This window comes from Microcaecilia unicolor, chromosome 13 (genome assembly GCF_901765095.1).
Source record: "Microcaecilia unicolor chromosome 13, aMicUni1.1, whole genome shotgun sequence".
NCBI lineage: Eukaryota > Metazoa > Chordata > Amphibia > Gymnophiona > Siphonopidae > Microcaecilia > Microcaecilia unicolor.
This window is the reverse complement of record NC_044043.1, coordinates 18,662,908-18,685,447: the sequence shown is the minus strand read 5'-3', so window position 1 is coordinate 18,685,447 and position 22,540 is coordinate 18,662,908. Positions and strand designations below refer to the sequence as shown.

At 46.2% G+C, this 22,540-nt stretch overlaps 1 protein-coding gene across 2 annotated transcripts in view; it reads right to left on the bottom strand.

Annotated features, from left to right (window-relative positions):
• Positions 1-22,540, bottom strand: part of TRIM50 (tripartite motif containing 50) — a 226,388-nt gene that overhangs the window by 51,766 nt on the left and 152,082 nt on the right. For both annotated transcript variants that reach the window (XM_030185755.1, XM_030185756.1), the window contains exon 4: positions 14,749-14,979. In XM_030185755.1, coding sequence (XP_030041615.1) covers positions 14,749-14,979 — 231 coding nt within the window. The remainder of the gene's footprint in view (positions 1-14,748; positions 14,980-22,540) is intronic.

Sequence of the window (22,540 nt, the reverse complement as noted above, 5' to 3'; positions counted from 1 at the left end):
CCGTCACGATGAGTAGGGGTGGTGGAGCACAGCTGGAGGTTGAAGGAGGATGTTAGGGTGAGGAACTTAGAAGCATGGGGGTCGGATAGGTCATCAGCATGTACGTTAAAGTCTCCGAGAATGAGGGACGGAGATGAGGGGTCAAGAAAGACAGAGAGCCAAGCATCAAAGTCGGTAAGGAAGGAAGGGAAGGATTTATCAGGGGGGCGGTAAATGACTGCCACTCTGAGTGGTAGCGGGTAGAATAGCCGGATGGAATGGGCTTCAAAGGATGAGAAGCAGTGAGACTGCGGTAGGTGGAGGGGTTGGAAACTACAGGAGGGTGAGAGTAGTAGCCCAACGCCTCCGCCGCGGCCAATTGGGCGGGGCGTGTGGGAGAAGAGATAGCCTCCATGGCAGAGGGCTGCAACGGAGGCAGAGTCTTCCGGGGAGAGCCAGGTTTCGGTTAGGGCGAGCAGTTGAAGGGAGCGAGAGATAAAGAGATCGTGGGTGAGAGGCAGTTTGTTGCAGACTGAGTGGGCATTCCACAAGGCGCATGAGAAGGGGAGGGAGGAGGGGGGAAGGAGGGGAATAGAGACGAGATTGGAGACATCCCGGGATCGTTCGCAAGGATAGGACGGGGACAGGTGAGGGGGACCTGGATTAGGGTTAATGTCTCCCGCGGATAGCAGGAGGAGGAGCAAGAGAGTGCGGAGGAGGGTGGGGGAGGTTGGGCGACGAAGGCGACGAAGACGGGGTGTACTGAGGAGGAAAGGGGATGGGTTAATGGCAGGAAGGAAGTGCCGAAGGTTGAGAGCCAGGAAGGAGGGGGACAAGAGGGATGGTAAGGTGAGGGATGGAGGTGAATAGGGTATTGCGGTGGCGGGCAGGGTGGGAGGGCAGCGAGTAGTTCTAATGGTAGACAGTGGGAGTGGGGGGGAAAGGAGATTAGGAAGGGACAGGGCAAGGAAGAGAACATGGACAGGGGCCATAGGTGGTGACTGAGGTGTAACAGGTGACAATATAGTGACTGCCTGACATTGTTGCCTGAATGTCTCACTGCCATCTGAAACAACATGGCCAAGACTGAGCTTCTTATCTTTCCCCCTAAACCCACCCACCTCTCCTCTTCCTCCATTCTCTATCTCTGTGGATAACAAGTTGAGGTGTTCTAAGCAAGAGGTGATAAGAGTGTGGATAAGGGGTTTGGTAGTGTGCTTAGAAAGGAAGGAACACATTTTGGTAATATAGAGAAAGAAACGACAGGTTTTAGCAGTCTGTTGGATATGTGCCAAGAAAGAGAGAGAGGAGTCAAAGATGATCCCAAGACGAATTGATGAGACAGGGAGGACGAGAGTGTTATCCACAGAGATAGAGAATGGAGGAAGAGGAGAGGTGGGTGGGTTTAGGGGGAAAGATAAGAAGCTCAGTCTTGGCCATGTTGTTTCAGATGGCAGTGAGACATTCAGGCAACAATGTCAGGCAGGCTGAGACTTGGACCTGGATCTGGGAGTCATCAGCATAAAAGTGATACTGAAAACCATGGGAGGAGATCTGAGCAGCAAGGGAAGAAGTATAGATGGAGAAAATAAGAGGTTACAAGACAGAGCCCTGAGGTACACCAACTGAAAGTGGGACAGAAGTGGAGGAACCACCAGAGCATACACTAAAAGTGCAATGGAAGAGGTAAGAAGAAAACCAAGAAAGAACAGAGCCCTGAAAACTACTAGTACTACCACTACTACTACTACTTATCATTTCTATAGCACTACTAGACGTACGCAGAGCTGTACACTTGAAAACCAAGTGAAAACAGTGTATCAAGGAGTAGGTGGTTATCAACAGTGTCAAAAGCTGCAGATAAATCGAGAAGGATGATAGAATAGAGACCTTTGGATCTGGCCAGGAACAAGTCATTGGAGACTTGAGCAAGGGCTGTTTCAGTTGAAAGTAGAGGGCGAAAGCCAGATTGGATAGGTAAGAGAGAAGGGAGATGGGGGCGATAGTTGGAAGGGCAGGTAGGGTCCAATGAAGGTTTTTTGAGGAGTGGTGTAACTACAGCATGTTTGAAGCATCAGGAATAGTTGCAGTGCCAGATAGAGGGGATGACAGTAGGAGAGAGAGTGCTGAGCAGATGGGTGGGAATAGGATGAGAAGAACAGGTAGTCAGTTTGGAGGAGGAAAGAAAATATGCAGTTTCCTCATCAATAAATTCAGTAAAGGAAGAAAAGGAGGCAGGGGTTGGAGGAGGGTTGACAGAATGGACTGGGGGAAGGAGAGATGGAGGTGACTTGGTTGAAAAATCAAGATTAATCTTGTGAACCTTATCATGAATGTACTCAGCCATAGTCTGGAGAGAAGGTGAAGGGGGATTGGAGGTGAAGACACTTTGAGAAGAGAGCAGCATAGCAAAGAGACATTGAAGGTTTGAGCCAAGAGAGTTCGTCAAGTGGATGTAATAGTCCTGTTTAGCAAGTGAAAGAGCAGACTGGATCTCGGCTGCAGGTGCACAGTACAGCGTACACTATTCTTTAGCTGCACACTAGGGGGCCAATGCTCAAAACTACTGCCAGCGTTAACATACTGTGACACTTGTGAGGGGTTAGGCAGATCTAGGAGCCGGAACTCCGGACCGGGGCGCTGGAAAGGCAGGCGTGGGTGGAAACTGTGGAGGGACTACCAATCCCAGCATCCTCGGGAAGGATCACCTGAACCCTCTAGAAAGGCTAACCAGCGCTGCAATGCCCCTGACTCCCAGAGGAGGCCACTGGACTCCCTTAGAGAAGGTGAACCAGGCTACAACTCCCAGGTTCCCAGGGAGGAGGAGGAGGCCTTTGAGCAGGCTCATGATTGGGAGCAGCTGGGGAGAGGGGAGAGACAGATAGACCCCCATGGAGTGGATGCCTGAGGAGGTGATTACCGAAGCCAAAGAGGTTGGTGAAGGAATGCAGGTAGAGGGGCAATCTCAGGGCCTGTTAGCAACCTTGATGAACCGGTTAATTCAATTCATTGAGAGAAAAGCCCAGAGAAGTATCTGAGCAGGCTCCCTGGGGAAGTAGCTTCCACCTGGCCCTGGGCTCAAGCATGACCCTTAATGGAGTTAATGGCTGGTATTGAGGCAGTGGGCAAAAGAAATTGATTAATTCTGAGAAATCATATGAAGGGTTAAGTCTGTTTAAAAATCTGGGGTTTAAAAGCTTGGTGATTTGAATTCTAACTTTTTACCTTGCAACTAAAGTGAAGGAATGCCAGATGGTTCAGATTATTTTGAAAGTCTAGCTTGCCGAGCTAAAGGTTAGAAAGGTCAGTGAGAAATGAAACTCTGTCCCTTGTGAATGATGAAGGCTAGCTCAACATCTGTATACTATTAGGCATACTGAATAGTTTTGTAAGCAGGCATGAGCCAGACATATGACATATTGTAGTTTAAGAATAGGCTGAAATACTATTTAGAAGTGCTTAATATGTAGATATTCCTGATGTTTAGATTTGTTTTATAGGGAATTTGATTATGCTTATTTTAGAATATGTATTCTGTGTAGTTAATATGTAGGAAACCTTTTTAAATTCTGTATCATTCTTTGTCTGACGTTCTAAGTAAGATTAGACTGCAGTGAAGAGGCCAACATGTGTTTTAAGTTATTCTGCAGTTCTGGCTGGTTCAATGTATAAGCTGATAGGTGAAAAAGGTCAGGACTAGTCAGCTCTCTTCTCCTTGATTAATTATAGGTAAAATGTAGGAATGGTCCTGGAAGTAATAACAAGCTATGCCATTAAGTAAGACTGGCCCTTGACCCCTTTAATGAATGCCAGAGTTTAGTTAGCAGTTAGTACTAGGAATATGAGAAATCAATCATAATAACATGTAAGAGACTGGAGCCCAAATGTCTGGTGTAAGGGGCCCCAGGTCACAGGTCAGTTTAGGATGTCTGGAACCTATGTAACTGATATTTGTATAGAGCTGATTGGTTGAGGCAAGGTAATCAATCTATTCCTTAACCAATTGGAGAGTAAGGGGGGCTAGGCTAGGCTAGATAGAACTGTATTTAAGTGGGAGCAGAAGCAGCATACGTCAGAAGGACAGAAGGAACAGACAGAAGAAGGAGAAGACAGCATAAGAAGAGAAGCAGCTGAGACGGAAGCCACAAAGACACAGAGAGCTGAGAGAGAGACAAGGAGAGCTGAGAAAGAGAAGAAGAGACTTAATGCTGATGTTCTACTTTGTTTGCTGGCAAATAAAGAAGATTTCTCTCTCATTCTGGTGTGCTGTCTGACTCCTGAAGTATCATAAATTCATGCATCAATTCCTGCAACAATTCTTGGTGGCAGCGGTGGGATCCTGAATCCTGCATTAATCCCAGCACCCAACTGACTGGAGAACATTCGCCGGGTATGTATTCTGTATTCTGTATTGTAATCCTAGCTAGGAAATTGTAAACCAGCCCCTCAAAAATTGGGGGAAGGAGAGTCTGATCAACTCTCAGCGAAGGCCCTAGTACCTTCTAGTCTAGTGGAGATTAGAAGCGAAAACGCTTAAGCTTATCTGTATCTGAGAAATCTGAAATTGTTGGGTGGGATTTTCTGTACTGAATGAATGTGTGATGCCTGAATGTTAATGAGTGCGGACTTCTTATAGCTGCGTTTCCAATTAACGCGAGTTCAATTGGCCAGCAACGGAAGGAAGCGATTGTTGTCTGTCTACCATTTTGTTTCTGGATCTGCGGACCCCTTACCGCAAATCCAAAAAAATTCCCCCCCCTCTTTGTGTGTTGTAACTGTAAGCATTATGGGAGGGAAATCGTCTAGACAAATTGATACTCCCCTAGATTGTATGCTTAAGAATTTCAAAAAAGGATTTTTAATTAATGACTATGGACAGACTTTAAGCTCAAGTACTTTAAGAACCTTGTGTGAAGTTGAGTGGCCATCTATGGGAGTGGGGTGGCCCCCTAGTGGCAGCTTAGATATTGAAGTAATCCGGAAGGTCTACAGCATAGTTGTAGGAGAACCAGAATATTCTGAACAACTCCCTTATATAGATTCCTGGGATAGCCTTGTGACTGACCCTCCCTCTTGGTTGAAAACTTATATGGGATCCCCAGTAAAATTCATGTTAGGCCGTGCTCAAAGAAAGATTAGAAAATCTAAACTGGAAGAGGGAAAGAGCTCTAGGAAGCCTACCACCCAATCGGTGGCTTCCGCCCCTACCCTGTCTGAGAAACCCATACTCTCTGATGACCCCTCAGACCTTGAGCCACCACCTTATGGCCCATTGTTGGGGTTCCGTGCCGCCCCTAGAGATCCACGCCGCCCAGCCCAAGCTTCTCCAGTACAGGCTTCTCCGGATAGTTCCTCCCCCACTGTGCGAACCCCACCACATCCTAGGTTGGACTTTTCAGCCAGTCTCTACCCTCCTCTGCCACATCCTTCCCTGTTAACCTCCGAAGACCCGCTTTGGGCTCCACTCCCTGACTCCTCAACTCCTGACAGCCCAGCCTCTCCTTCTAATACCCCTCCCCACTCATCAGGGGCCCGGCATCCCTTTCAATGGACTGAATCACCTGTGACTACCTCTCAGTCTATGAGTACCCCTCCCCATCCCTCAGGGTTTCAACCTACCTCCCCTGAATGGGTTAGACCTGCTGCAATCACCTTTGAGCATGATAGGAGGGTAGCTCCTAGCTCTACCTCAGATTCCATTCCCACCTCCTCGAGAGTTCTGCCACTCCGTCAGGTAACTACCACTCGACCGGATCCTAATAATCAGGGTCAGGTTATACAGGCACAGGCCTATCAGTATGTACCCTTCACAACCACCGATCTCCTGAATTGGAAGACGCATTACCCCTCTTATACTGAAAAGCCTCAGGCAGTGGTGGACCTAGTGGCTAGCATTATGGCCACCCATAACCCAACCTGGACTGATTGTCAACAACTTCTCCTGACCCTCTTCACAACTGAGGAGAGGCGGAAGATTTTGCAAAATGCTGAGGCCATAACGCGAGCGCGTGCCCCCGAGGGGACGCAGAACCTAGAGGAATGGGTTAGAGCTCGGTTTCCTCGCGCAGCTCCAGTTTGGGATCCAAATGATGGGCAGCACTATGAACTGTTGTCTGGCTATTGCCGGGACTTGCTGGAAGGTATGAGGAAAGGCATAAAGAGGCCCATTAATCTGGCAAAGGTCTCTGAAATTCTCCAAGGGGCAACTGAATCCCCTGGGGCCTTTTTAGAGCGACTAATTGAAGCCTACAGAACATACACCCCATTTGATCCTGAAGCACTAGAAAACCAGAGAATGGTGAATAGTGCATTGGTGGCCCAGAGTATGCCAGATATCCGGAAGAAGTTGCAGCGTCAAGAGGGATTCGCAGGGATGAATACCACCCAGCTAATTGAGATCGCAACCAAGGTTTTCATTAATAGAGATCAGGAGGTGCGCCGAGAGGCTGACCGGAAGATGCAGAAGAAGGCCGACCTTTTAGCGGCAGCCATTACTAATTCCACCCTTAATCGAGGTCGACCTCTAGCTAATGGGAAGCCAAAGTGGGACCCCGGACCACCAGCCAGGCCCCGAGATTCCTTCAATCAATCCCGGCCAAGGGGGGAGAATCCCAGACCAAGATTGGAGAGGGATCAGTGTGCCTACTGTAAGGAAAGAGGGCACTGGAAAGATGAATGCCCCCAGAGGCGCCAGGGATTGAGAAGGGGACCAGGAGATCGAGGAAGCCGAGGCCGAGTTCGAGAGGGAAGATATGAGCCTGCTGAATCTGACATCATCGGGATAGCCGAGATGGCAGAATGGGACGAATAGGACAGACCGGGTTCCTACAAACTGGGCTCCCAGGAACCTATGGTCAAGTTAACTATAGGGAGCCGCTCAATTCCATTCATGATTGATACAGGAGCTGAACATTCTGTTGTGACGGAGCGATTAGCGCCTGTGTCTGGAAAAACTGTCCGAGTGGTGGGAGCCACGGGGGTGCAGAACCGGAGGCCCTTCCTGACAACCCGTAGATGCCAATTAGGCTCACACACAGTCACTCATGAATTCCTGTATATGCCAGACTGTCCAATCCCTTTGTTAGGTTGAGACCTGCTGTCCAAGCTTAGGGCCCAAATTTCCTTTGACTCTGATGGCCAGACTTCGGTCTCCTTTCGGCCCCCGATATCCAGCCCTAAGGGTATATTGAGTTTCTGCTGCCCCCTTGAAGAAGAATGGCGGCTGCATCAGTCGCAGGGCCAAGTTGACCTACCCCTGGCAGATAGCTTTCAGGTCAGAGGGGTATGGGCAGAAGATAATCCCCCAGGGTTGGCCCGAAATATTCCTCCTGTCCATGTAGACTTACTTCCAAGTGCCTGGCCAATCCATCTTCGCCAATACCCAATTCCCCGAAAGGCTCTGGAAGGGATCCAAGCACACCTGAATCGTTTGTTATCCCATGGAATTATTCGACCTTGCCAGTCTCCATGGAATACGCCACTGTTGCCAGTTCAGAAGCCAGGGATTGAGGACTACCGGCCAGTCCAAGACTTACGAGTGGTCAACAAATCTACTATCTCATTACACCCTGTAGTGCCTAACCCATATGTCCTGTTAGGATTGATACCTTCTGGAGCTACCCATTTCACGACACTAGATCTAAAAGATGCCTTCTTTTGTATTCGGGTGGCCCCCGCCAGTCAACTGCTTTTTGCCTTTCAATGGGAAAACCCAGTAACAGGAAGGAAGCTTCAGTATACATGGACCCGCCTGCCACAGGGGTTCAAGAATTCCCCCACTATTTTTGGGACAGCCCTAGGGCAAGACCTTAAGACTTTTAAATCTGAGCCTTCCAGGCGAGTTTTACTCCAGTATGTAGATGACCTCCTGATTGCAGCAGTGACTCAGGAAGAGTGTTTTGAGGCTACCAGAGAATTGCTGGAGCTACTCTTGGATGCAGGCTATAAGGTCTCACGCTCAAAGGCCCAACTTTGTCAGTCAGAAGTGAAGTATCTGGGCTTTTGTATTTCCCAGGGAAGTCGGAGACTGGATGTCAGTAGGAAGCAAGCAGTTGCTGCAATTCCTCAACCCAAGTCCAGAAGAGAAGTTAGGGAATTTCTGGGAGCAGCCGGATTCTGCAGAATTTGGATTCCAAATTTTGCACTGATGGCGAAACCCCTTTACCAAGCCACAAAGGGGGGTGAAAAGGAACCATTTGAATGGGGACCTACAGCTCAACAATCCTTCATTGCCATAAAGAAAGCCCTACTCCAAGCCCCTGCGTTAGGCCTTCCTGATGTGGAGAAACCTTTCTCACTGTATGTCCATGAGCGACAGGGGGTTGCTCTGGGTGTGCTGACCCAGATGATGGGATCCTGGCAGAGGCCTGTTGCATACCTGTCTAAACAGCTGGATGGAGTGGCTAAAGGATGGCCAGCCTGCATGAGGGCCATTGCAGCAACAGCCTTACTGGTCCAGGAAGCTGACAAGCTGACCTTGGGGCAAGAACTGGTTGTTAATGTCCCCCACGCAGTTCTTACCCTCATGGAGTATAAGGGCAACCACTGGTTTACAAATAACCGCATGGTTAAGTACCAAGCTAGCTTATGTGAGAATCCACGGATACACCTGGAAACGGTGGCTACATTCAATCCCGCCACTCTTTTGCCAGCATCTGAGGGACCACCGGATCATGATTGTATCCAAACCATGGATGAAGTGTACTCCAGTCGACCAGATCTTAAAGATGTTCCTTGGAGGGACCCAGATGTAATTTATTTCACAGATGGAAGCAGTTATGTGGAGAACTCCAAGCGATTGGCAGGCTATGCTGTGGTGACAGAAGACAAGGTGATAGAAGCAAGAGCCCTGCCCCAAGGAACTTCAGCCCAGAAAGCAGAACTTGTGGCCCTCATACGAGCTCTGGAGCTAGCAGCAGGACTGGTAACCAACATTTATACTGATTCCAAGTATGCCTTCACAACTCTACATGCTCATGGAGCTTTGTATAAGGAAAAGGGACTCATAAATGCTGCAGGCCAACCTGTTAAGTATGGACCTGAAATACTTCAGCTGCTAGAGGCTGTTTGGGCCCCTAAGAAGGTAGCTGTCATTCATTGCAGGGGACACCAAAGGGTAGATACTCCAGTGGCCCGAGGGAACCGCCATGCTGATCGGGTGGCCAAGGAAGCTGCTCGAGGACCCCCAGCAAGTACTGTGACTCCCCTGTTCCAAATTCGACTGCAAGAATGGACGCCTATGTACACCCAAATGGAAGAGAAATGGGCTCAAGAGGAAGGTGCAGTAAGGAGACCTGATGGCTGGTTACATCTCCCTGATACCAGAGTTCTGGTGCCACGCCACCTAGCTTGGCCTGTAGTGTCTCAAGCTCATGACCTATCACACTTAGGGAAAACAGCACTAGCCCGCCTACTCAGTCGAGTAGTGGTGCTGGAAGGATTGGATAGTCTGGTTGCCACTGCCTCTGCCCGATGTACTCTCTGTGCCCAGAATAATGCTCGTCAGGGACCCCGTATTCCACCAGGAGTTCAGTCTAGGGGACTAACACCCTTTGAGTCTCTAGTTATAGACTTCACAGAAATGCCCAGGAGCGGTAGGCTCCGATACCTCTTGGTCATGGTCTGTACCTTTTCTGGGTGGGTGGAAGCATATCCTACAGTCACTGAGAAAGCCACAGAAGTAGCTCGAGCCCTCCTTAGGGATGTCATCCCCAGGTATGGACTGCCCCTTGCCATAGGTTCAGATAATGGTCCCGCCTTTGTTGAAGCTACACTTCAGGCCCTGTCCCGCGCATTGCGCATTACCTGGAAATTGCATTGTGCCTATCGTCCCCAGAGTTCAGGGCAGGTTGAGCGGGCAAACAGAACCTTGAAAAATAGCCTAGCAAAGATTTGTCAGGAAACCCAACTGAAATGGCCACAGGCACTGCCACTAGCCCTCTTCCGCCTCCGATGCACTCCAACTAAAGGAACAGCCCTCTCTCCCTTTGAAATTGTGTATGGGAAGCCCCCAGCCATTTTGCAGGGAATTAAGGGAGACATAGGGATTTTAGGGTCTGCCCAGGTACAGGAGCAGGTAGCCCTCTTGGGCAAGATAATTTCTGAGCTTCAGTCTTATGTGAGAGAAATAAACCCTGTCCCCTTCCAGGCTCAGGTACATTCCTTCCTGCCAGGGGATAGAGTTTGGGTGAAAGACTGGAGGCTCCAGCCTTTGGGGCCCCGATGGAAAGGACCTTTTACTGTTTTGCTTTCTACCCCTACAGCTGTGAAGGTCGCAGGGATAACTCCATGGGTCCATTGGTCTCGAATTAAGTCTGCTGACCAGACTGAGCCCAGCACGGATCAGACGGAGCCTAGACAGTGGAGAGCAGAAAGTGATCCAGCGGAGCCATTGAAGTTGCGCTTGACCCGAACCAAAGAATCTACTAGCTGAAAAGAAGGGTCAACTGCATACTGCAGGAGCTGCTGAACTTCGGCTTCACACTGAGACTCTTTCTTGCCCAGATTCTGGCTTTCTTGGAATTTGAGAGCTTGATCCTTGTCAGTTGAGGGTCTATCCCAACTGGTATAAGAACTCAAAGACTGAGAACACTATATTAGAGTAATCTGTGATTAGCACAGACTGTTGAAATATTATTGCTTAATTAGTTTGCTGTATTTGTTTTAGATTAGGAAGAAAGAAAATGTTAGTAGTTTGGATGCTTTTGTTGTTTTCTACTCCTTGCCTCCTTGTTCCTAAAACCCCAACTCGCTCCAACCTTTGGTTACACTCTGTCCAGGAACTAATTAGCCAGGCAAAGATTACTTCCCCTTGTATTGTGTGTTCCCGATTTTCCCCTTATACTACAGATGTCCCAGCTGTTCCTGTCCCTGTGCAGCTCCCAGCTCTTATACCTCCCTACTTTTCGAGTTCAGGCCCTTGGAGCCAGGATTATACTTGGTGGTCCTTTTATAATGCTACTTCCCCCTCTGACTCTTCTCTAAGGCCGGTTTTTACGTCTCCCTATCCAGCTTCTGGAGTGTTTTGTTTAACAAGAGACATCTCAACTGTTCTTCCCATTCCCTGTAACTATACTAATGTTCTCCCAGAGAAGGAGGAACCTGTGTGGGTAGTTTCTCCAGGTACTCCTATGTGCCCTACTACCATACCTGCAGATTATGACCAAGGTGATTATCTGGCTCCTAACTATACTACTGAGAAGACTATAGTGTCCCATCCTATTTTCTACTTTCATAAGTCCCCGGGGTATGAAGGGGTTGCATCATATGAGCGGTCTGTTACAATTGGGGATTGGCACCTATGGTGTACAAAGTCTCCATTTCTTCTTCGTTCCCCCTGGGATAGGGGCTCGCATTATGGGCATCCTAATCTCCATCCTGTGCCTACATTTATTGGGAACTTTCGTCGCCCTCTCCTTGGTCATTACTGGCTCTGTGATAATGTCCTCCACATGATTCTTCCCCCCACATATGATTTTTGTGTATTGGTAACCTTGAATTATTTTCCTAAAGTTATTCCTCTTCTCAAACCACCATCCCCGCACCGCTCTAAGCGAGAGGCCTTGTCCTTACCTTCCTCCGTTGCCACAGAGGATGAGGCGATTGAATTAGCCCTCCAGTATATTAACTCTACTTATCCTCTGACTAAAAAGAGACTTGTAGCCCTTTCTGCCACGGCCTGGATTCCAATTGGGGGCCCGGTAGCGGGTATTACTGAACTAGGTATGGCCACCCGGAGACTTCAATCCCTACTTCATGTTCTAGTTCATGAGCTGAACGTGGTAGTCAATGCATTGCAGGATCAAATTAATGAATTAAGTATAGTTTCTCGGTATAACCGTATGGGTCTTGACTATCTCTTTGCAGCCCAGGGTGGCCTCTGCACAGTGCTAAATTCTTCAGAGTGCTGTACTATTGTCATAAATAGGACGCATGTAGTTAGGCATGCTATGGATAAAGTCCTACAGTTGGCCAGCCTTAATGTGGAGGATTACCGAGGAGGATTAGACCTTACCTCCTGGTGGTGGTCATTGACCTCCTGGATACGTCCTTTGTTCGTTTCCCTAATAGTCTTAGTTTTAGCAGGGTTGTTGTTTTGTTTCCTGGCCTCATGTGCTTCGGCAGTATGCCGTCGGACCTTAACAAGTAGGGTAATGGTGGTTCATAAGTCTATTCCTAGTTAGGACCACTATAATCTCCAGAGTTTGAGTAGTGAGACTTATCTCTGCATAAGCTGATTTTAGTCTCAAAGGGGGGAATGAGGCAGTGGGCAAAAGAAATTGATTAATTCTGAGAAATCATATGAAGGGTTAAGTCTGTTTAAAAATCTGGGGTTTAAAAGCTTGGTGATTTAAATTCTAACTTTTTACCTTGCAACTAAAGTGAAGGAATGCCAGATGGTTCAGATTATTTTGAAAGTCTAGCTTGCCGAGCTAAAGGTTAGAAAGGTCAGTGAGAAATGAAACTCTGTCCCTTGTGAATGATGAAGGCTAGCTCAACATCTGTATACTATTAGGCATACTGAATAGTTTTGTAAGCAGGCATGAGCCAGACATATGACATATTGTAGTTTAAGAATAGGCTGAAATACTATTTAGAAGTGCTTAATATGTAGATATTCCTGATGTTTAGATTTGTTTTATAGGGAATTTGATTATGCTTATTTTAGAATATGTATTCTGTGTAGTTAATATGTAGGAAACCTTTTTAAATTCTGTATCATTCTTTGTCTGACGTTCTAAGTAAGATTAGACTGCAGTGAAGAGGCCAACATGTGTTTTAAGTTATTCTGCAGTTCTGGCTGGTTCAATGTATAAGCTGATAGGTGAAAAAGGTCAGGACTAGTCAGCTCTCTTCTCCTTGATTAATTATAGGTAAAATGTAGGAATGGTCCTGGAAGTAATAACAAGCTATGCCATTAAGTAAGACTGGCCCTTGACCCCTTTAATGAATGCCAGAGTTTAGTTAGCAGTTAGTACTAGGAATATGAGAAATCAATCATAATAACATGTAAGAGACTGGAGCCCAAATGTCTGGTGTAAGGGGCCCCAGGTCACAGGTCAGTTTAGGATGTCTGGAACCTATGTTAATGATATTTGTATAGAGCTGATTGGTTGAGGCAAGGTAATCAATCTATTCCTTAACCAATTGGAGAGTAAGGGGGGCTAGGCTACGCTAGATAGAACTGTATTTAAGTGGGAGCAGAAGCAGCATACGTCAGAAGGACAGAAGGAACAGACAGAAGAAGGAGAAGACAGCATAAGAAGAGAAGCAGCTGAGACAGAAGCCACAAAGACACAGAGAGCTGAGAGAGAGACAAAGAGAGCTGAGAAAGAGAAGAAGAGACTTAATGCTGATGTTCTACTTTGTTTGCTGGCAAATAAAGAAGATTTCTCTCTCATTCTGGTGTGCTGTCTGACTCCTGAAGTATCATAAATTCATGCATCAATTCCTGCAACAGTATGAATGGGAGGGGGGTCCCCTTTCCTCAGGTTGCTCTGAGGTGAGGGTTTGCTAGGGTGAGTGTGAAGCGTGCAGCAGAACCTTTTTGGCTGAATGAACTTTGGGGAACTTTTGGGTGAAAGAACTTTGGGGGGTTTTGCTGAATGGACTTTGGGAACCTTTTTGCTGGGGAAAGTGCTGGAACCTTTGCCCAAGGATTAGTGGACTTGATGGACTCGGGGAGGGAAGGATTTGGACTGTGGGACTCAGGGCTGGGTTAATACCTGTGGGAAAAGAGCTTGTTTTTCTTTTTTGTTGCTGAGTTGAAACTACAAGAGTACTGGAACTATGTACTAAGCCTGGGGAGGCATATAGCCCCAGGGAAGAGACTGTACCTAATTAAATATAGGACATTTCTGACTGGTTAGCTATTGTTTGAACTGCCAAGCATCCAGAGTTACCTAGTAAACCTGGTGTGGAGATGTGCCTAGGACTGGGAAAGTCAAAGCACAGCTAAGCGGCGGGGGAAATGTTTACAATACGGTTAACGCCAGGTTTCTGCACACATTATACAACGCCGAAAGGTCAGATAGTTCGTGCGCTGGTATTAATGTGTGCACTAAAGATGGTCGTTAATTGTATTTAAATAGATGTTAATGAGGTCAGTAAGTATTCCTTCCGAATACATAGAAGGAAATGACGACCCATAATGCTGAAAATTTACAGCCAGGTCAGAGGCAGCATATAAGGTTTACAGAAAAAGATTTCTTGTCCATTTCTCATATTAAATTGCAGGTTTTGTCTTCTTTTGCAAGTCTGTGCAATTTTAAGTGCTGATAGTGAGTAACAAACGTTTGCAAGTCCGAGCAAAACCGAAAGTGAAAGCACCCGTTGTTGCCTGCTTTTCTGCACTTAAATATGAGACTTTCAACAATTTAAACTACAAATAGCTTTTAAAAGGCTTGCATTTAAAAGTGCAGAAAGACAGCGTCAATATGTGCTTGTATGTCAGGCTTTGTCTGGACATGAGCACAAGAGTCACACACTTGCCACAAAATCCTTTCCTTTCCTCCCCTTGCATTTGGTTTGTTAGCACAAATTAACTGTGCATGTTATTTGCATCTCATTTCCTTTGAGCATTGTGCCTTGGCTAGTTTTCTGCGCTTCTGTTGTGATACGGGCTTTGTGTTGTGGGCTTTTGCGCCCAGGCTTTGAGCATTGGCCCATAGGTGAATATCAATAGAAATTAGCAGGAGGAGACAGCGGACGTTAAGAGGAGAAAACAAGAGGGATTGACAGAGGAAGTAGTGCAATAGGAGGTGTACTCACACGAATAAAGTTCAAATGATTCTCATTGTTCAGTATCTCAAGTGTATTCTGAATTTCCACAAATTGCTTGAGGGTTTCAGTCGTCTGCTGGAGCTGGGACTCAATCGAGGCAATGAGATTTGAAGCCTTCCTCTCAGTGCTTTCTAGGAAGTGAGTCTCCTCATCTTCGATGTACCTGTGAAGCTCTTGGAACTCCTTACGGATAATACACTTAAAGACGTCCAACTCATTCTGTGGGAGAGAGGTTGGGAAATGCATTAGATACAGCGACTTCTCTGCACAGCGCAACAGGGAGAAAATGTTATCTACAGCACATGCTCCACAGAGCATGAGAGAAGGGGGAGGCACATTCAGTAGGTGCACATGTTCTGCAAAGTGAGTCAGGGAGAGACACATTACATTCAGCTCATGTTTTGCAGAGGGCATGAGGGGAAAGGTACAGGGTGCATTCAAAAGAGCATTCGAGGGGGAGGCATATTAGGCTTAGCATGTATTCTGCAGAGCAGAAGAGAGAGGAAAGCGTGTTATGTATAGCATGCAATCTACAGAACATGATTGAGAGAAGGCGTTGTTACAGCAAGCTATGGAGGTAATTCTACAAAATGAGGTAAAAAAAAAAAGGAACACCCTAGAGTATTTTGCCATTTTCTCACACGACTCTCAGAAAAGTTAGAATGTCACTGCTGCAGTCATGCTCCTTGCCCCGACTTACCCGTGGGAGTTGTCGGGCCTGGGGTCTGGGGTCCGCAGTTCCTTCCTGGTTTTGGGCTGCCTTCTTGGGGCAGCACACCGCCCATCCAACAGTTCCTAGCATTCCAGGGGTTCCAGTGGGCCTATTGGCTGTCTTCTGCTGGAGTCTCCGACATCCTTAGGCATGTGTGTGCATGCAGAACAGTCCCCTTTAAACAGCCACTTGCAGGAGGACCTGGGGGCTCCCATTGATGATGTTAGGTTCCTGGGCCCATTTAAAGAAGCTGGGCGCTTCCTTAAGCTGCCTTTGCAACAGGTGGCCTAGGTTTTCCTAATGTGAGTTGCAGTGTTCCGGCTTCAGCCTTGTTCCCAGCCACTGTCTGGTGCACAGCTCCAGCCTTGTTTCCAGCTTCTGCCTTTCTCCAGGCTGCCTTGCAGGGCCTTGCTTCCGCTGTCCTGTATCTTCTTTGGGCGTCTTGCCTGCTGCCAGTTGGGACCTAGCCTACCACTGGGCCTGCTAGGTAGTGCCAACTCGACTGTGGCCCAAGGGCTCACCTTCTTGAGCATGACAGAGAAATCATAGGTACAACAATAAAAGGACTAGAATTTATCGAACAAAAAAGTTCTTACGTAATTGCATATAGTTCACTTCCAGTGGGATATAAAAGGGAAGTCCATTCCAAATAGTGACTGCCCAAGTGGAAAACATTGCATCAAACTGGCCTTTCAAGCAAATGCCATTAAATACAGGAAACTTCAACAAAATCCGAGAAGAAAAAAAAATAAATGTGAAGCCTCTTCGCTTACTGAGAAATACTTTCATATTTTTTCAAACAAAAAAAACAACAACAATTGCACCACCGTATTCTATATTAATTGCAGATTATATATATAAATCTCTAAATTATATAGGAGAAAATAAACTCAAAAATAAAATATCAACCTATCAAAAGGAGTTTACTTATTAAATCATATATAGAGATGGTGTGAAGGTGTCCCTTTGGATTGATAAATAATATTAACAAAATGAACCTCAAACCTCCTAACAGGGAATCATACAAAATTATTGCTAAACCCCTGCTTCAATAGGAGTAGAGTACTATCATGGGTTCTATTTAAGAGAGTCAAGAGAGAAAAAATCCCAACGTAAAAACTCATCAAACATGAGAAAACCGATGGGATAAAAAACTCAATTCCTCTCTCAAAAATTCTATATCAATCTTACAAATGGACACCAATCATCTAGCCACCCTAAAAGACTGACAATAGCCAGTAAAGGACTGTCTAAAGAGAACCCTCAAAACAAGGATACACCCTGAGATATGCTAAGGTACTATTTGTTGTGTAGTAAAGCAAAACAACGGTAAGTATAAAAAACTTTTTAACATTTTAAACCATCTTGAAACTTTACTTATACATTTTGCAACAATTAGAAACCCACTCAGGCTTAACCCCAGATATAACAAGTGTGGAATACTTAGCTTCAACCAGGTGTAACACCCTCAGGAAGAAGACTATGACCAGATATCCCACCCTAAGGGACTCCGGAGTCCTATAAAGTTGCTGCAGCGGCGAAAAAACGCCAGCCCCTCGACAAAAGCGCCTTGTTTCGCCAACCTCGTGGCTGCCTCAGGAAGAGCGCTACAAAACCATCTAAATAAACCAAATTAACACTGAAAACTAAATCGTCAGCTATATGGAACCTGCACCATCTTTGAGGTTCCATATAGCTGACGATTTAGTTTTCAGTGTTAATTTGGTTTATTTAGATGGTTTTGTAGCGCTCTTCCTGAGGCAGCCACGAGGTTGGCGAAACAAGGCGCTTTTGTCGAGGGGCTGGCGTTTTTTCGCCGCTGCAGCAACTTTATAGGACTCCGGAGTCCCTTAGGGTGGGATATCTGGTCATAGTCTTCTTCCTGAGGGTGTTACACCTGGTTGAAGCTAAGTATTCCACACTTGTTATATCTGGGGTTAAGCCTGAGTGGGTTTCTAATTGTTGCAAAATGTATAAGTAAAGTTTCAAGATGGTTTAAAATGTTAAAAAGTTTTTTATACTTACCGTTGTTTTGCTTTACTACACAACAAATAGTACCTTAGCATATCTCAGGGTGTATCCTTGTTTTGAGGGTTCTCTTTAGACAGTCCTTTACTGGCTATTGTCAGTCTTTTAGGGTGGCTAGATGATTGGTGTCCATTTGTAAGATTGATATAGAATTTTTGAGAGAGGAATTGAGTTTTTTATCCCATCGGTTTTCTCATGTTTGATGAGTTTTTACGTTGGGATTTTTTCTCTCTTGACTCTCTTAAATAGAACCCATGATAGTACTCTACTCCTATTGAAGCAGGGGTTTAGCAATAATTTTGTATGATTCCCTGTTAGGAGGTTTGAGGTTCATTTTGTTAATATTATTTATCAATCCAAAGGGACACCTTCACACCATCTCTATATATGATTTAATAAGTAAACTCCTTTTGATAGGTTGAGATTATATATATAACAATTTAGCACTCAATCCAACATAAAGAGAATTACAATAGTCCAGATGGCACAGCACCAACATCTGGACTAGCAATCGTAAAAATAAGATCTAATCAACTGTAGCTGCCGCATACGGTAGAAAGTTCATCTCCAGGGATTATTAATCTGTGATTCAAAAGTAAGCGAGGAATCCAGAATTACTCCCAAAATTTTTTATTCTCTTTCTACCTTTTAAAGTTTTTCCATTGACCAATGGTATCATAGAAGGGACAGCCAACAGAGAATTACAAAACCAGAGTATCGTAGTTTTGTTTGGATTTAGTTTAGCATATTCTCTGAAGCCCACTGTTGAATTTTATCCATACAGTGAGAGGCTCTAATGAAAGTATCATCCAAGGTGGTGCATACAGACACTAACATCAAAATACAAGTGCTCTCCATCCGAAAGAGAATTAGTTCCCAAGAAACTCATGAAAAGATTATACAACATAGGTGACAATGGAGAGCACTGAAGGACTCTTTAACTTGAAACCAGCTCTTAGAGAGCACACCACGTTTCCATATGCTATAAGATCGATTACATAGAAATTCCCTAAACCAGTGGCGTAGCCACAGGTGGGCCTGAGTGGACCAGGGCCTACCCACTTAGGGCTCAGGCCCACCCAACAGTAGCACACATTTAGCGGTAGCTGGTAGAGATCCCAAGCTCTGCCAGCTGAAGACTTCCCCCTTATGGTAACGAAAACGCTACTCTCCACGATACTGGCACCTGCACATGCTCAGTTTTCAGCGCATGAGTGCTGCAGACTGCCAAGGTGGAAAGAAGCATTTTCCTGCCAGCTGAGATATCTTTTTGGTGGTGGTTTTGGGGTGGGGAGAACATTTGGTGCCCACCCACTTCTTGCCTAGGCCCACCCAAAATCTGTTGGCTGGCTACGCCCCTACGCCTAAACCAGTTCAAGACTGGACCAACCCAAGTTCACTTAGTGTTACTGCCTAGCAATTTTTGCACGTTAAAAATGTTTGAGCTAAAACACAGTAAAATAACGTCATTCAAATTAATTAACAATGTGGCTTTGATGGAGTATGTGATAGGCCTCCAACATTGCTCCCTAGAAGTCACTGTGATATCATTAACAGTAAGCTGGTACCCATTTTTTTTTTTCAAATAATAGCAGTTTTACAGTGCAAACATTTTTGAAAGCGTGAAAATCACTGGGTGATCACGCTAAAAAGTCTGTAACTTTGCCATGTTTAAAATTAATCTCATTCCACTTGGCACATAAACGTAGATAGTAACAACAAATAAAGCTGCAAAATTTCACACTGAAATTCCAAGCGGTTGCTGAGAAAACAGCAAAAAACTCTAGGGGGGTTAATTTTTTTTGCCTCACACTATATAACTATGTTATCTATAATTAGGTGCGCACAGGATGCCTGGTGGGAGCTTATTCTATAAAGCAATGATTCTCAACCCAGTCCTCAGAACACACCCAGCCAGTCAGATTTTCAGGATGCCCACAATGAATATGATTTGGATAGATCTGCATACATTGGAAGTAGTGCATGCAAATGTATTTCATGCATATTCATTGTGGATTTTACATTACATTAAATAATAACATTTATATCCCACACATACCATTTCTGGTTCAGTGTGGCTCACAGTATAAGAAGCTGGGAATACCCAGGACAAAATTACAACATAGTATTTTAAAAATCCATTAAAATCAACTACATTCCCAAATACTTCCCAAACAAGTAAGTCTTTAACATTTTATGGAACTTTCCCTAGTCCTGAAGACCTGAGGACTCGGTTGAGAACCCCTGTTATAAAGGAATGAAGGTGCCTACTGTCCTACATAGACTACTAGCTTAACAGGGTTTATATGTCCATAGGTGCAAGAACTTTTGGCAGCCACAGGGTTGGGGTAAGTGTGTGCGCCTAAGTACCAGTGATATGTGTATAACTTACAGTGTTCTGTAGGTTACAAAGAAACATAGCTGGTTAAATAGCATTTTAGTACCTAACCGCAGATATTCAGCAGGAGATAGCCAGTTGTCTCCTGCTGAATATCTGCAGTTAGCTGCTAACCAGCTGTATCGCTCAACATAGCTGGTTAGGAGCGGATATTTAGTGCCATACCAACTATGTTTAGCAGTTAAAATAGGCCGCATAAATAGTAGGCCTAGCTTTAACCTGTAAGCACTTAACCGATTAGCCCTGAATATTGGCTTAACTGGTTAAGTTGCCAAAGTCAGAAATGAAAACAGATATTCAATGCCGGTACTCTTAGCAATGCAGTGAGTAAACCGCCCACTTTTGGTGTGTGCACAATGTGAGAATTTTTCCACAAGGGTCCGGGTGTAGAAGGTTTTGTGGAGGGGATTGACACGGTTCCCCACAGGAGGCTCTTAAATAAACTAGATGAGTTGAAGATAGGTCCCGAAGTGGTGAACTGGATTAGGAACTGGTTGATGGACAGACGACAGAGGGTGGTGGTAAATGGAGTTCGCTCGGAGGAGGGAAAGGTGAGTAGTGGAGTGCCTCAGGGATCGGTGCTGGGGCCGATTCTGTTCAATATATTTGTGAGTGACATTGCCGAAGGGTTAGAAGGTAAAGTTTGCCTATTTGCGGATGATACTAAGATTTGCAACAGAGTGGACACCCGGGAGGGAGTGGAAAGCATGAAAAGGGATCTGAGGAAGCTAGAAGAATGGTCTAAGGTTTGGCAATTAAAATTCAATGCAAAGAAATGCAAAGTGATGCATTTAGGGAGTAGAAACCCACGAGAGACTTATGTGTTAGGCGGTGAGAGTCTGATAGGTACTGAGGGGGAGAGGGATCTTGGGGTGATAGTATCCGAGGATCTGAAGGCGACGAAACAGTGTGACAAGGCGGTGGCTGTAGCGAGAAGGTTGCTAGGCTGTATAGAGAGAGGTGTGATCAGCAGAAGAAAGGAAGTGTTGATGCCCCTGTACAAGTCGTTGGTGAGGCCCCACCTGGAGTATGGTGTTCAGTTTTGGAGGCCGTACCTTGCGAAGGATGTTAAAAAAATGGAAGCGGTGCAAAGAAAAGCTACGAGAATGGTATGGGATTTGCGTTCCAAGACGTATGAGCAAAGACTTGCTGACCTGAACATGTATACCCTGGAGGAAAGGAGCAACAGGGGTGATATGATACAGACGTTCAAATACTTGAAAGGTATTAATCCGCAAAAAAATCTTTTCCGGAGATGGGAAGGTGGTAGAACGAGAGGACATGAAATGAGATTGAAGGGGGGGCAGACTCAAAAAAGATGTCAGGAAGTATTTTTTCACGGAGAGGGTGGTGGATGCTTGGAATGCCCTCCCTCGGGAGGTGGTGGAGATAAAAACGGTAACGGAATTCAAACATGCGTGGGATATGCATAAAGGAATCCTGTGCAGTAGGAATGGATCCTCAGAAGCTTAGCCAAAATTGGGTGGCGGAGCAGGTGGGGGAAGAGAGGTTGGTGGTTGGGAGGCGAGGATAGTGGAGGGCAGACTTATATGGTCTGTGCCAGAGCCGGTGATGGGAGGCGGGACTGGTGGTTGGGAGACGGGAAATACTGCTGGGCAGACTTGTACGGTCTGTGCCCTGAAAAAGGCAGGTACAAATCAAGGTAAGGTATACACATATGAGTTTATCTTGTTGGGCAGATTGGATGGACCATGCAGGTCTTTTTCTGCCGTCATCTACTATGTTACTATGTTACTATGTTCCTTGTTAATCTTTCAAATTTAATGCTTGTTTTGTCTTGTTATGCAAGTGGGAGGAAGCCCATGCAAGTTTTACAGGCAGACAGTGGCGTAGGAAGGGGGGGGGGGGGGAGGGGCAGTCCGCCCCGGTGCACGCGCTCGGGGGGGGGGGGGGGGTGCCGGCCCCGCTGGTTCCCTGCTCCCTCTGCCCCGGAACAGGTTACTTCCTGTTCCGGGGCAGAGAGAGCGGGGAACCAGCGGGGCCGACGCAGCTCCGAATGACGTGCACTCGGGCCGGATCGGCCCTCCCGCAGGTAAGAATGCAGTCCGGGGGTCGGTGCACCGCAGAGGGGGGAGGTCGCGCCGTGCTGCACCCGGGGGGGGGTGCGCAGCGGCGACCCGCCCCGGGTGCCATTAGCCCTCGCTACGGCACTGCAGGCAGATGATAAGTAAGAAACATTTGTGCATGTCTGAATAAAACTGAAAGTGAAAGCAGACATTGGTGCTTGTTCTTCTGCATCTATATGTGAGCCTCTTGAAAATTTCAAGTGCAAACAATTTGTACAAGGCTTATATTTAGATGCAGAAAAACAAGCACTGATGTGTGTTCACACTTTTGTTTGTGGTTTGGCAATGCACACAAGAAGCCGTGCTTACTGCAAAACTTTGTGCACATGCGTCCGGCATAAGGCCCCCCCCCCCCCCCCCCCACGTTTGCAACAGGTTTGCTACACATAAAATTTGCATGCAATTTGCTTTCTGCATGCTGTGGTATTATGCTCATGGTAGAAGCCACATGTACATAAGTACATGAATGTTGACATACTGGGACAGACCGAAGGTCCATCAAGCCCAGTATCCTGTTTCTAACAGTGCCCAATCCAGGTCACAAATACCTGGCAA